This window comes from Macrobrachium nipponense, chromosome 22 (genome assembly GCF_015104395.2).
Source record: "Macrobrachium nipponense isolate FS-2020 chromosome 22, ASM1510439v2, whole genome shotgun sequence".
NCBI lineage: Eukaryota > Metazoa > Arthropoda > Malacostraca > Decapoda > Palaemonidae > Macrobrachium > Macrobrachium nipponense.
The window spans coordinates 40,858,137-40,873,136 of NC_087213.1; the positions used below are offsets into that span (position 1 = coordinate 40,858,137).

The 15,000-nt window shown below is 42.7% G+C and overlaps 1 protein-coding gene across 2 annotated transcripts in view; it reads right to left on the minus strand.

Annotated features, from left to right (window-relative positions):
* Positions 1-15,000, minus strand: part of LOC135198610 (uncharacterized) — a 266,022-nt gene that overhangs the window by 130,455 nt on the left and 120,567 nt on the right. For both annotated transcript variants that reach the window (XM_064226348.1, XM_064226350.1), the window contains exon 3: positions 14,735-14,846. In XM_064226348.1, coding sequence (XP_064082418.1) covers positions 14,735-14,846 — 112 coding nt within the window. The remainder of the gene's footprint in view (positions 1-14,734; positions 14,847-15,000) is intronic.

Below are 15,000 nucleotides of genomic sequence, written 5' to 3' on the forward strand. Positions count from 1 at the left end.
CCAACACATCATCAGTCTGCAATTGAAATTCAACATTAAAATAAACTTAAAAATTACAATAGAAATTAAAATTACAATAAAATTAAAAAAATAGTCAGAACGTTAAAATAGAGAATGATAAGAAAACTACCTATTCATAAAGAAGGAAAGAGCTGAGTGACTAAAAACGGTAAGGTTTGCATACAACGTAAACCTCACGCCAGAGAGAGAGGAGATGACGAAGTGTTGGAGTTTAAACTAGGTGAAAGGTGCTTAATAAACAATGACTCAAGGGTAGTTAGATGGGTAGTTTGCTTTGTGGTGCCAATTATAGAAAAATGTTTCTTTTCGATAGTAACCTTACATCTCTTAGCATGTACGTATTCTTATATTAGAGAACTCGGGATTAGAGATTCTGGACCCAGTTCTATAACTTAATCCCAAATGGCTGTAATAACGGACTTGTAACAGTCTCCGTGAAGAACCAACATAAATACCAAGACATCTTGGGCATTCAAATTTATATATGATATTGGACTTCATGAAATCCTGTAATTTGTCCTTGTAATTGAAAAACCCTCCAATTTTTCGTGGATTCATGGGAATAAGATTAAGTTTCAAAAAACCAAATTCCTTTTCAATAATATTTCTAACTTTTATACGTAAACTGTCTGAATGAATAAATGGGATGGGTGCATACATAGTTAATTTAGGTACATTAAAATTAAGGGTGGGTGCTGACAGATACCTCGTTAGCAATTTACTAATAATGTTAAAAACCAGCTTTTTCGGAAACGAGTTCTTAACAAAATATTCTAAGAGAAACTCGACTTCAAGATGAAAGGAGAGCCAATCAGATGTGTACCGAAGGGCCCTAAAAACCAAAGTAGATATAGCATTAATCTTAAAATTACGGAAACACGAGCTAAAAAAGTTGTTTCCGAGCCCAGTGAAGGTACTCTTTCTAAAAACACTTGTGTTGAAAAGGTGGTTATCTCTAGTTATTTTTATATCCAAAAAGGCCAGGGAGTCATCTTTCTCATTTTCCAATGTAAATTTAATGTTTGGATGGGCTTCATTTACGTAATCTAAAAAATGCTGGCATTGCCACGAAAATTTAAATAAGGCAAAAGTATCGTCAACATATCTTCGATAAAAAAGTGGCTTAAAATTCCCAGGACAATCATTAAGAAAATTCTCCTCCAAATGTCCCATAAAAAAATTGGCAAACAACGGTCCCAAAGGAGAACCCATGGCAACCCTCTCTGCCTGCAGAAAAAGCTGCCCATTAAAAACAAAGGTGGCATCTTGCACAGCAAGTTCCAAAAATGTTTTAAAAAGTTGCCTATTAAAACCACAGAAGGTCTCATCATTACTAAAAACTTTATCCAAAATGATTTCAATTGTCTGAGAAACAGGGACGTTAGTGAACAATGATTCAACGTCCAAACTGCCCATATATAAATCACCATCCTGTAAAATAATTTCAACATGAAACGTTTCTTAATAATAAAACACGTGTACATGACTGTCGTCTGATTGGACACCTCTTCCTTTATATATAATATAATATATATATATATTATATATTATATTATATATATATATATTATATATATATATATATATATAATATTTGTTATTTATATATATATATGTATATTATATATATAGATATATATAATATATATATATATATATATATATATATGAAATATATAATATGTACATATATATATATATATATATATTATATATATATATATATATATATATATATATATATATATATCTTATATATATATAATATATATATCTATATATGTGTGTGTGTGTGTGTGTGTGTGTGTGTGTGTGTGTACACTTATCTTTAATCATGCCTACATAGGACTTATCCTTTATCTCTCTACAGGGTACCATTAATTTTTGTTCTTATGGTCATATATAACCATGTATGGACACTCAATCATGTATTGTGCATCATGTAACTACCAGAAATGCATTAGTGTTTCTAATGAATCAATTATTTTATGACCCGCATCTATGTAATCATTTATATCCATTTAGCACGTGTGTGTAATCTTTTTTTGTGTCTATTTTAGCACAAGGATAATTACCTAGGTATATATTTTAGCATGGCCTCTTTATTACTTACATTATTATTATTATTATTATTTCGGAAGGAGACCCTCTCGTAGACATTTTTTGTTAAAAATGACTGCTGCTTCAGCACTGTTAATCTTATAAAGAGTCTTCTCTATCTTTCTGATGACGGCTTTCTCGTTGTTGCTTAGACTGGCGAGCAACGCACCAAAGGGCATGGTAAAATTCGGTTGAGTCATTTGATTTATTATTGCTTATACAATTCTCTCTCTCTCTCTCTCTCTCTCTCTCTAACGCGACGTTCCCTCCTGATCGACAGGACATTATCAAGCGATAACTGCTGAGGGACTGAATTCCAGTGGCGAGTCCTTCTCCTTTTATCGTGGTGTTGCGAGCTCTTCAGTACGGTCAGAGCACTTCTCCGGCAGGTCGAGTTTTTATTGGTTCCCGGGAAGGTGACTCATACGGTGGGCGTTGATGGAGTCTTCAGACCTTCTCAGGAGAGGGGGTATCACCGGGAGCCTCTTGATTGGCTTCTACCTGCGTGACGTCACCCCTGGTATTATTCTCATGTCCGGTGTTCGTTCCATGCGCGCTGGTACTTTCGTTAGGGGGGAGGGGTGTGGTCCTCCTCACACACGTCGGTATCAGGAACGCTTCTTGGGTGGTATTGAGGGGAGGCTTTTCCTCGAGGATGAGCAGCGCTTCTAGGAGACGCAGACGTCGTGGGTCAGGTGCTCTCCCGATGATCTTAATATTCCTGACGATGTCGTCTCTCGTGATGTTTCTGCGGTGTACTGCAAGGGCGTGCTGCCTAATGGCGCCCTCCTGGGCGAGGCAGGAAATCCTTTTTGACAGGCGCATCGTCGTCATTGGACTGCTTCAGGGGGTCTCCTGCCGGTGGGGAGGGGTTGTTCTTCATCAGGAGGTCTTTCGTACGCCGATTCTTGTAGTAAATAATGAGGGACACTCTCTTTCCTTCCTCCATGGGGCGGACGTGTTCCTCTATTATTTTCTTCATGGCTGCTTCTTCTTCCTTGTATTGGTGGTGCATGAAGGCTTTATAGAAAAGTTTGATATCCTCCGGGGGCAGAATGTTCCTTCTCTCTTCCTCCGTCATGTACCACTTGTCAAGGGCGGCTCGAGTTTCTCGGTTTACGAGTTTGTTCGAGTACCCATTGTTAATTAGCATCTGGGATGCTCGGTCGAGTTCGAGGTGTGTGCCCTGCCACGTCGAACAGTGCGAGAGGGCCCTCCTGACGAAGGCCCTGACGGTGGTGGTCTTGAACCGCGCAGGACACTCGCTATCACCATTCAGACAAAGTCCGAGGTTCGTAGCTTTGGTGTAAACTGTAGTCGCCAACTTCTGATTCGTCTTCGTGACAAGGACATCGAGGAAGGGGAGCCGATCGTTGCTGCTGTACTCGACAGTGAAGTTGAGTGCGCTGTGCTGCAGGAACTGCTGCCGAAGGGCTTCTACCTCATCCTCGCAGTCGGCTTGCACGAAGATGTCATCGATGTAGCGTCCGTATGTGCGGGGACATCTGTGTTGCGAGAAGACCCTTTCTTCCACTTCTCCCATGTAGAAGTTAGCGAAGAGGACTCCTAAGGGGGACCCCATCGCTACGCCGTCCTTTTGGCGGTACATCTGTCCTCGGTGGGTGGTGAAAGGGGCTCTCTTCGTACAGATATCCAGCAGGGTTCTTAAGGAGTCTTCTGGGATGTTAGGGGGTCTCATATCGGGATTCCTATATACCCGCTCCATGATGATCCCTATCGTCTCGTCGACTGGGACGTTGGTGAATAGGGACTCAACGTCTAAGGACGCCATGGTTCCCGCACCGGGGGAGTCGCGGATCTTCTCCAAAAATTCCACCGATGAGGTGAGGCAGTACTTGGAGGGGATATAGGGGGTCAGAATTTTATTAAGGCGTTTGGCCAGAGCGTAAGTCGGGGCGGGCGTTTGGCTGATGATCGGGCGTAAGGGGGGGGTTGCCTTCCTTGTGGGTCTTCACGTTCCCGTATAGGTAGCCGAGGCTGTAGTCACCTTGGATGGGCGGGAGGTGTGTGGCATTCGTAGCGGCATTCACGGCTGCGATGACCCGGTTGGCGTCGCGTTTGATGTCTTCCGTAGGGTTCTTTGTAAGTCTCTCGAACTTAGAGACATCAGACAAGATGGCGTCGAGTTTCTCGAAGTATTCCGAGGTGCTGATGAGCACGAACGCGGCTGTCTTGTCTGCACGCCTTACGGTGATGTCTTCTTTCTTCTTCAGATCTGCGGCTGCCTCCTTCATCTCTTTGGTGTAGATACCGCTCGAGTATGACCCCCTGTCCGTAAGGGCCTCTGCTAGCAGAAGAGGTTGAAGGGCGTCCGTCGTTGTTAGGATCTTCTTTGCTTCCAACTGCTGAATCGAGTCGAGGAGCATCTCAATCTCCAGGCGTTTCTCATGTTTCTTCGGTTTTGACATGAAGTGGCAGTTTAGTCCGAGGTTTAATATGTCATTTTGTTCAGGGGTGGGCTGGTATGGAGTGAGGTTGATATACCTCTGTGTCTTTTCTTGAATGTGTAGCTTACCGCCGTTGAGGGCGACAATACCAGACACGACACCCCTGCAAGAGACCACCACCACCAACCAACCAGACGACCGAGCGGAGGACCAGCGCGAGCCTCCCACCTACGAAGATATTAACGCGCGCCTTGCCTACCTAAGCGAAGAAGACATGCGTAACCGGGTTAGGGGCATAACCCGCAAACTTGTCGCCCTCAACGGCGGTAAGCTACGCATTCAAGAAAAGACACTGAGGTATATCAACCTCACTCCATACCAGCCCACCCCTGAACAAAATGACATATTAAACCTCGGACTAAACTGCCACTTCATGTCAAAACCGAAGAAACATGAGAAACGCCTGGAGATTGAGATGCTCCTCGACTCGATTCAGCAGTTGGAAGCAAAGAAGATCCTAACAACGACGGACGCCCTTCAACCTCTTCTGCTAGCAGAGGCCCTTACGGACAGGGGGTCATACTCGAGCGGTATCTACACCAAAGAGATGAAGGAGGCAGCCGCAGATCTGAAGAAGAAAGAAGACATCACCGTAAGGCGTGCAGACAAGACAGCCGCGTTCGTGCTCATCAGCACCTCGGAATACTTCGAGAAACTCGACGCCATCTTGTCTGATGTCTCTAAGTTCGAGAGACTTACAAAGAACCCTACGGAAGACATCAAACGCGACGCCAACCGGGTCATCGCAGCCGTGAATGCCGCTACGAATGCCACACACCTCCCGCCCATCCAAGGTGACTACAGTCTCGGCTACCTATACGGGAACGTGAAGACCCACAAGGAAGGCAACCCCCCCCTTACGCCCGATCATCAGCCAAACGCCCGCCCCGACTTACGCTCTGGCCAAACGCCTTAATAAAATTCTGACCCCCTATATCCCCTCCAGGTACTGCCTCACCTCATCGGTGGAATTTTTGGAGAAGATCCGCGACTCCCCCGGTGCGGGAACCATGGCGTCCTTAGACGTTGAGTCCCTATTCACCAACGTCCCAGTCGACGAGACGATAGGGATCATCATGGAGCGGGTATATAGGAATCCCGATATGAGACCCCCTAACATCCCAGAAGACTCCTTAAGAACCCTGCTGGATATCTGTACGAAGAGAGCCCCTTTCACCACCCACCGAGGACAGATGTACCGCCAAAAGGACGGCGTAGTGATGGGGTCCCCCTTAGGAGTCCTCTTCGCTAACTTCTACATGGGAGAAGTGGAAGAAAGGGTCTTCTCGCAACACAGATGTCCCCGCACATACGGACGCTACATCGATGACATCTTCGTGCAAGCCGACTGCGAGGATGAGGTAGAAGCCCTTCGGCAGCAGTTCCTGCAGCACAGCGCACTCAACTTCACTGTCGAGTACAGCAGCAACGATCGGCTCCCCTTCCTCGATGTCCTTGTCACAAAGACAAATCAGAAGTTGGCTACTACAGTTTACACCAAAGCTACGAACCTCGGACTTTGTCTGGATGGTGATAGCGAGTGTCCTGCGCGGTTCAAGACCACCACCGTCAGGGCCTTCGTCAGGAGGGCCCTCTCGTACTGTTCGACGTGGCAGGACACACACCTCGAACTCGACCGGGCATCCCAGATGCTAATTAACAATGGGTACTCGAACAAACTCGTAAACCGAGAAACTCGAGCCGCCCTTGACAAGTGGTACATGACGGAGGAAGAGAGAAGGAACATTCCGCCCCCAAAAGCCTTCATGCACCACCAATACAAGGAAGAAGAAGCAGCCATGAAGAAAATAACAGAGGAACACGTCCGCCCCATGGAGGAAGGAAAGAGAGTGTCCCTCATTATTTACTACAAGAATCGGCGTACGAAAGACCTCCTGATGAAGAACAACCCCTCCCCACCGGCAGGAGACTCCCTGAAGCAGTCCAATGTCGTCTACCGATACGTATGCCCCGCCCAAGGATGCCCTGGGATTTACATCGGCATGACGACGATGCGCCTGTCAAAAAGGATTTCCTGCCACGCCCAGGAGGGCGCCATTAGGCAGCACGCCCTTGCAGTACACCGCAGAAACATCACGAGAGACGACATCGTCAGGAATATTAAGATCATCGGGAGAGCACCTGACCCACGACGTCTGCATCTCCTAGAAGCGCTGCTCATCCTCGAGGAAAAGCCTCCCCTCAATACCACCCAAGAAGCGTTCCTGATACCGACGTGTGTGTGAGGAGGACCACACCCCTCCCCCCTAACGAAAGTACCAGCGCGCATGGAACGAACACCGGACATGAGAATAATACCAGGGGTGACGTCACGCAGGTAGAAGCCAATCAAGAGGCTCCCGGTGATACCCCCTACCTGAGAAGGTCTGCAAGACTCATCAACGCCCACCGTATGAGTCACCTTCCCGGGAACCAATAAAAACTCGACCTGCCGGAGAAGTGCTCTGACCGTACTGAAGAGCTCGCAACACCACGATAAAAGGAGAAGGACTCGCCACTGGAATTCAGTCCCTCAGCAGTTATCGCTTGATAATGTCCTGTCGATCAGGAGGAAACGTCGCGTTAGAGAGAGAGAGAGATTTGAGGAGAGAGACGAGAGAGAGAGAGAGAGAGAGAGGAGAGAGAGAGAGAGAGAGAGAGAGAGAATTGTATAAGCAATAATAAATCAAATGACTCAACCGAATTTTACCATGCCCTTTGGTGCGTTGCTCGCCAGTCTAAGCAACAACGAGAAAGCCGTCATCAGAAAGATAGAGAAGACTCTTTATAAGATTAATAGTGCTGAAGCAGCAGTTATTTTTAACAAAACATATTATTATTATTATTATTATTATTATTATTATTATTATTATTATTATTATTTTTATTATTTTTATTATTATTATTATTACTATTTGCATTATCAATTGCACTATTATTTTGCATTATTATTGCATCATTATTTTGAATCATCTTGATTTTAGAGTAGCAATCGCACACATCCTGCTTAAGTACATTATTTGCAATGAATGGACTTATTTTGTTTGTAGTGAACGAGCGATTTGTAATGAAAATTACACAAAAATGGAAATGTAACTCATTTCCTTATTATAAAACATAGCTGCACTCTGGGTCACAGGTCAAGGAGGAAAAACCTCCCAAAAATATCTAACCAACAGGATGTGAGCAACGCTAGCTCACCACAACACAGACAAACAAACGAAAACCCTTCTCAAGGCCTGATTTTATAAACCGGCTCTCACAAGAACCAAAGGAATTGTTTAATCAGCACGACCTAAAAGGGAAGTATGTGTGTTCGTCCGTCTCCTACTGCTATCCTCTTTAACCCCAAACTTGTAAACTTGTATCACTTACTCTGTGACTCTTCTCCTTGAAATAACTCTCTTCAAAAAGTTTTTTCTCAAGATGTTAGTCTTTGTAACTAAAGAAAATATATGTGTTTTTCTAAGTCCAAGAGTTTCCCGAAACCCTTCAATATGACTGATGTGTGAACAAAGAAATCTGACGAAGTCCATGCCTCCCGGCAGAGAGAGAGAGAGATAAGATAGAAGAAGAGAAGAGAGAGAAGAGAGAGAGGAGAGAGGAGGGAGAAGAGAGAAGAGATAGAGAGAGAGAGCGAGAGAGAGGAGAGAGAGAGAGAGGAGGAGAGAGAGAGAGAGATATCTCTGAAACAAACTGCTGTTTGCTTTAGCAAATCCTAAAGAAAAACAAGGCGACTGTCTCTGTTACTTCATCGAAGTGGGCCCAGTAATTATATTTGTACTTGAATACTTTGAAATTTCTTTCATGTGGCTTTCATTATTGTATGCCTCCCACCTTCTTTTTTGAGTCTCACTTCTGTATGTCATGATATATATATTTTTGCTTTACTTTTTTTCAGGTTTTATAAATGTCTTATTTAGTATTAATACTTACTTGATTGATTGTTGTGTAATTAATGTGTATGGTAAATTTTAGAGTATATATATATATGTATATATATAAAAAATTTATTACAAATTTTTTCTCTAGGTATGGAGGTGTCAGTATGTGATCCTTTTTCATTAAGTATTATTATTATTAAATGAAATTTTGTTTTGATTTAATTTGTTAAACCTAGTTTTGTAAGTTTGTTGTTTGACCTCCTTTTGAGTAAAACAATTGTTTGCTTGTTATTAACATTTGTGTTTGTCTTTAAGGAGGTTGTGTGTGTGGTCCCTTCCCTGTGGATAAGGGGGTTGACTTCTTAGCTTCTGTGAAGAGAACAGGCAGTCGTTCTTTGGACCTTGTCACTTGCCAAATATTTTAGCCTTGCTTCATGGACAAAGAATACTGACGTCTCTTGCTTCTTGGTGGTTCCTGCCTCTGTTGGTGATTTGCCCTTATCTTCAGGACCTGAGGATATATTTTGAATATCCACTATCTTCAAATTGGAAGATCTCTCCAGATAACCTATCTGGAGGTCCATTGGATTTCACCACACCACCTCTGGTTCAGTTATAAAGCCAGGGGGCTCTCACTATCCCATGGAAAAGTTTTTATTACCTTCGTCATTGATCACGGCTATGATTCTGTTGTGGCTGCTCAACTGGGCCCCGAGTTGGCTAACCACCTGTGGTACCACTTCTCCAAACGTGGAGGATTCCAAATTCTTCAAGGAGAATAATAAGCATTATTAATAAAGAAGCTTTATAGTGACCAGCTTGGTTTATATAAGAATTAGCCTGTAAATCGTCAGGATATTCATTCTTTACAATTTCCTCCTCCTTTCTGGGCCCCCTTTATTTGGTTTGAGTGTGTTGGTATTCCTGTCTTAATTGTGTATACATGTGGTTTGAATTATTATTAAGTGTGATAGTGGTTGATTTATTTCCTGTATTCAAGAGGTTCCAGTGTAATTTCTATCTTTTTATTCATGTATTAAATTTATGGATTTTTGTTGTGTTTGTTTACTCCCCCTTGAATTCATCCTTTCATCCTTGCACTTTGATTATTAAGTTTTTAGTATGATTCTACCCTATTGTGGACTTCCTATCGGTGTTATATGGATACTTCAAGAAACTGAAGTGTATTTTGGTGATGGTAAAATGAGCCATTAAAGGACCCATACAGCACTCAGTCTAGGTTCTCCGGTGCTCCTATCCACAGTTGACCACAACGCCATTAGCGGACTAAAAACGGCATGTCCTCTACAAGAGTGTTTTGGCATTTATCTCACGGTTTGGCCTGCCATTTACGACATCTGTCGACCATAAGAGTGAGCTGGCAGACATAGAGAACTCGGCTTAAAACTAGGAGCTGTCCGTTGCCATTCCTTCCGGTTCTTCGACGCCCCAACCCGCGGCACAATCCACGCTCTCCCTAGGTGCTCCACTCTGTCAAACTGCCGCCCTTCTCCAGACAGAACTTTGCAACCTGGCTACACTGCGCAGAGATCAAGTTCTGGCTCCACAGGATCATCAGGGAAGGAACCAAGATAGACCTCATTACTGCAGCCTTCCGAGAGGACGTGTTCAAACGCATAGCCTCTCCCTCCCGGTCCCCGAGAGAGCCACCCACATCTTCAACCTGGTTGTCAACCCCATGACCACTGCGGACCCGAGGCTAGCCTGGCACAAGCTCCAGGATCTGGAACTACTGTCTAAGGAGGTAAGCCTCCTTGGACAGCTCTTCCTCTGCCAACTCACGCCCCAGGTCCGCAGCCAGATCCCCAGCACGGAAGACCTGGACATGGAGAGCCTGGTGGAGTGGGCCTTCGGCATGTTCACCATTACCCATGCCGCAAGACTCTCTGCCCCACCATCAGGCAACAGCCTGCAGCAGGAGGAACCCGATGAGGTAGGGGTCAGTGCAACCCCACCAGGACAACGGTTAGTGCCGCTTCCACCAGAAGTTCAGCAGTAAGGCAAGGAAGTGTGAGCGCTCCTACTTCTTCGTGCCTTCAAAACTTGATGGAGGCATGGCCCAAGACCGTCCCACCTGGCAGCGGCCGAAACAAAATCTCGCCCCACAGGATTTTACGTCGAGGGTACCATCTCTGGCCATAGGATGTTGGTCGACACTGGTGCCATGCAGTTGGTATTCCCACCGTCGGCAGAGGACCGCAGCCGCGCCCCCGATGCCCTGATTGCCCTCATAGCTGCCATGGCTCTCTCATCTATGTTGAAGGGCGTATCCTACTGCTGCCCAACAGTCCAGAACTACTGAGAAGAATATTTCGTTTCCAGTTGAAACGTGTGGCAAACAGATCCACCATTGGTGTTCCCAAAAGGAGAAACAACCTTTCCACAACCTACTGGTGCAATGCCCACTCTGTTCCCAAGACTCGATTCCAATAATTCAATTGTTCCTTTTGCCTGGAATGTACCTTACTGACAGAAACAATGAGTGATTTATTGCCCACTGATGAAACTTGACTGTCACTTCATAAAGATCGTGAAAGACTAGCCATTCCGTTTGTTTATGTAAGCCACCACCGCGGTGTTGTCAGACATCACAGCCACAGAATGACCTGCTACCTGATCCTGAAACTTCTTAAGGGCTAAAAAGGCCACTTTTAGTTCCAGGATGTTGATGTAGAGCTGTTTTTCTTCTTCCATATGAGCCCACACCTTTCAGTTGTGGAGTCCAAGAAGAGGTCCAAGAAGAGGAAGTCTTTGGAAGAGGAGCATGAAGGGGGCATCCCTATTGTCAGGTTCCCATTGTTCAGCCACCATACCAAATCCTGTCTCACCTCCTATGATAGGAAAGCACAGAAGAATCTATCACTAGGAACAAAAGCTCCTTCAAGGAGCAGAGATAAAGTATGCCATGAGATAAGAGTTTCTCCAAAGATGACAGAAGACCTAGAATGAATTGCCACTAATGTGCAGGCTGTTTCTGTTTTGATAAGAATGACCTCATGACCATCTTGAACTTCTCTATTCTCAGATCTGAAGGAAAGACTCTCAAAGTGACTGTGTCTATTGACATACTCGGGTTAAGAGTCCTTTGGCTAGGGACAAGGTTCGACTCCTCCAAACTTATCAAGACCCCCAGTCTGTGTTGGATCAACTTCAACCAAGAATTTGCCAGAACCAGCCAGTCGTCAAGGTATCTGAGGATATGAATCCCTTGAGAATGACACCAAGTCAAAATTAGAGTGAACAACCTTATGAACACCTGAGGAGCAGTCAAGAGGCCGAAATACAGGACTTTGAACTGAAACTGTCTCTCCCAAAATTAATTGAAGGAGCTTGCGAGATGACTGATGAACCTGGATCTGGAAGTAGACATCCTTCAGGTCTATGGTTAACATGAAGTTTTTCTGTCTGATGGCTGCTAGAACTGTACAGGGAGTTTCCATTTTGGAACAAGTCTTCCTGTTGAAAAAATTCAGGGTTGATAGGACTATAACTGGCCTCCAGGCACCTGGTGCCTTCTCTACCAAGAAAAACTCAACTATTAAAATCTATGGAAGGATCCTTCACTACTTCCTCAGGTCCCTTCTCCATCATATCCCTCATTCACAACAAGGCTACTTACACTGCAAACATGAAGCCTACATCTGCTACAAGTTACGTGAGGACCAGTTTCAAAAGAAGCTACGTATCAGAAGCAAGGGTTGTTGGCAATACAAAGGCACTTCCTTTGCTTCTTAGCACTAGGTTTTGATAAATCATGGGTTTGCATGATGAATATGCAAACAGACACACAAAAAAACACAAATACACCACTCAAAACACAACCACAAAGAACCAATTGCAAACAAAATAACAGGAAGTGAAAAACTGACTTTGATGAGAGATGAGCAGTGTGCACTGACAAGGCAGTTTAGAGAGCACAAGTGTGTCATGAGATGCAGTGAGGCAAGGGAGAGGCAGCTCCTCCCACTCTATGCCCCCTTTGGGTGATGCCATGTATTTTTCCGCCATACCTTGGTCATGTAACCTCAAATTTTTTCATAACCAGTTTCCAGCTGTGTAGGAGAATTTTCCCAATGTAAAGGTTTTTATTCATATGGGAACAATCTCTACATCCCTCATATCTATTCTACAAATTACACTTTATATCCTTACAGCCAGCGTGAGCACAGTGCCTATCTACCTCAAAATCAAAATCCAGTTAGAACAGTTATCATTCCTGCAGAACCTGATGTTGTTAGCCTTAATTCCAGTGGAAGGAATCCTAGGAAAAATATATGTACAAAGACATGAAAGCTGCAAACAACCAAAACCATGAAATACCAATGAGCCCCTATACACAGTGGCGGCAAGGCGAATTCTGTCAAGAGCTAAAACATTTGAAACACACTTGGTGGAAGGTGTACTAGACAGTAGGTAAGGTTCATCCCCACTAAGTAAGTGTGTGGCTTTACTTAATTTGATGCAGACACATAAAAATAACACAATCATGTACATAATTTTACTGAATTCAACTTAATAAAATTCTTATTCTACCAAACAAATTTTTACATACCTTCTTATATTAAATCTACTATTTTTTCTCCCATTCTAATTGGAAATCTAAGTAAATAAATTTGCTGTCACCATCTGTGTTATACATCAAAAACAAGGACTGAGGGGTGTTATTAAATGTTTCCTACCATATTTGAGCTGCTGTCATGTTCTACTTTAAATTTTACAAGAATTATAATTAGAAATATTTACCCTGCTGTCATAATTGCATCCTTTGTCCCAGTTTTTTTCTGCCATAATGTACTTATATGTTCTGATAATACTACATGCTTACATGTACCCTTATTTTTTTAATGTTCAAATCTTAAATGGAGGGAAAGTACTTATATGCCCAGGGGCTAAACTTTCATGCCATTAAATACAGTAATTCTAATAAAACTGTAATGCATGGTAATTGCTTATTAACTAATAAAATGTTGCCTTCCCAAGATAAAAATTAGTGTAATCCACTTAATCTTTAATTTATTGTATTTCATTTTATATAATATACCTATATGCACTAATGGGAAACAGAACTTTCTAAATTGCAAAGTCATAGTTTACTTTTGCCTGGAATTTATGTTTGCCATTATCATTTTGTCGAAACACAAGCAAAGTGATAATCAGATGAATCCCGTGAAATTACTTTCGTCACATTTTTCCATGCCAATACAGTGGACCCCAGCATATTTGCGGTTCAGCCTTTGCGGATTCAGTTACTCGCGGATTCTTCTGTGGAAAGTATTTTCTAACAAACGGCAGAAAATTTGGTAATTCACATATTTTTTCTTAGAGCAATATTCACTAATTACTGAATTTTCAGGTGTATTTTTGTGAATAATTAAATGTTTTATGATAAATTATTTACTAATTTTCAATTAAACATAAATATCAATCAAATGTATTTTGTAAAGCATATTTAAATATTTCTTAACTCAGAGAAAGGAAGACACTTATGTAAGCCTGTGGAAAGAAACAGAGAGAGGAAGAGACTTATGTAAGTCTGTGGAAAGACACAAGTTTGTAAGTTTGCACCGGTAATAAATTGGTTTTCTGCCCTCCTTATAGGAGAGCCTCCTTACAGTGAACCCCCCATAGGAGGGACCTACTTATAATGAACTCTCCTAGTAGCTACAACTCCCTAAATCAGTTTCCTCACCTCGTTGTAGCCCCTACAGCTATGAAGCTCAGAAATGATATTGAAATGATATTGAAATGATATTGGTGATACTGAAATAGTATCAAAACAATATTAGTGATAATGAAATATCAAAATATTAAAGGGTTTTGGGATGATAGTTTAAGGTATATTGGGTTTTGGAACTATTACAAAAGGCAGTTATAAGACTTTTTGGAGACGTCAACTATATCGCGGATTTTCTGTATTTGTGGGTGGTGGTGGAACCTAACCCCCACAAATATGGGGGGTCGACTGTATGGCAATGTTGTTGAAAAATTACAACTCTTTTGTTTATTTCTAGTTATGGTTATATGAGGATGGGAATGTAAGTCAGTTAAGTTGTAAATGAAATATATCACAAAAATCTATCTACCTAGTTTCTTAATCACTGCCCATGAAAACTGAAAAAGGGGGCTTTAATGACACTTCTACTCTAAGTCCCATGGCTGACACTATTGCTACATGACATCATGGTTAAATGTATAAGGACAGTATTTATTTGAATCAAAAGACCAATAGAATTCAATTACCTTTGCCATTTTGAATCTACCTCCATCGTACAGGTCAATATCAGACTTCTCACTTATCAGCATGTGAACATTCTTGCTCCCAGTAATTAAATAGAACCTTCCATCTATATATCTGCAAAACAAAATAAAGCAATCAATTTAATTATGGACTCTCCCAAATAAAATGCTCCTTAAATACCCAGCCCAAAAAGAGCAAGGTTTTCTAAAAGACACCTGTATAACTCAAGATTGAATACAGCAATTGCAAAAACTGGAATACAGGCAGT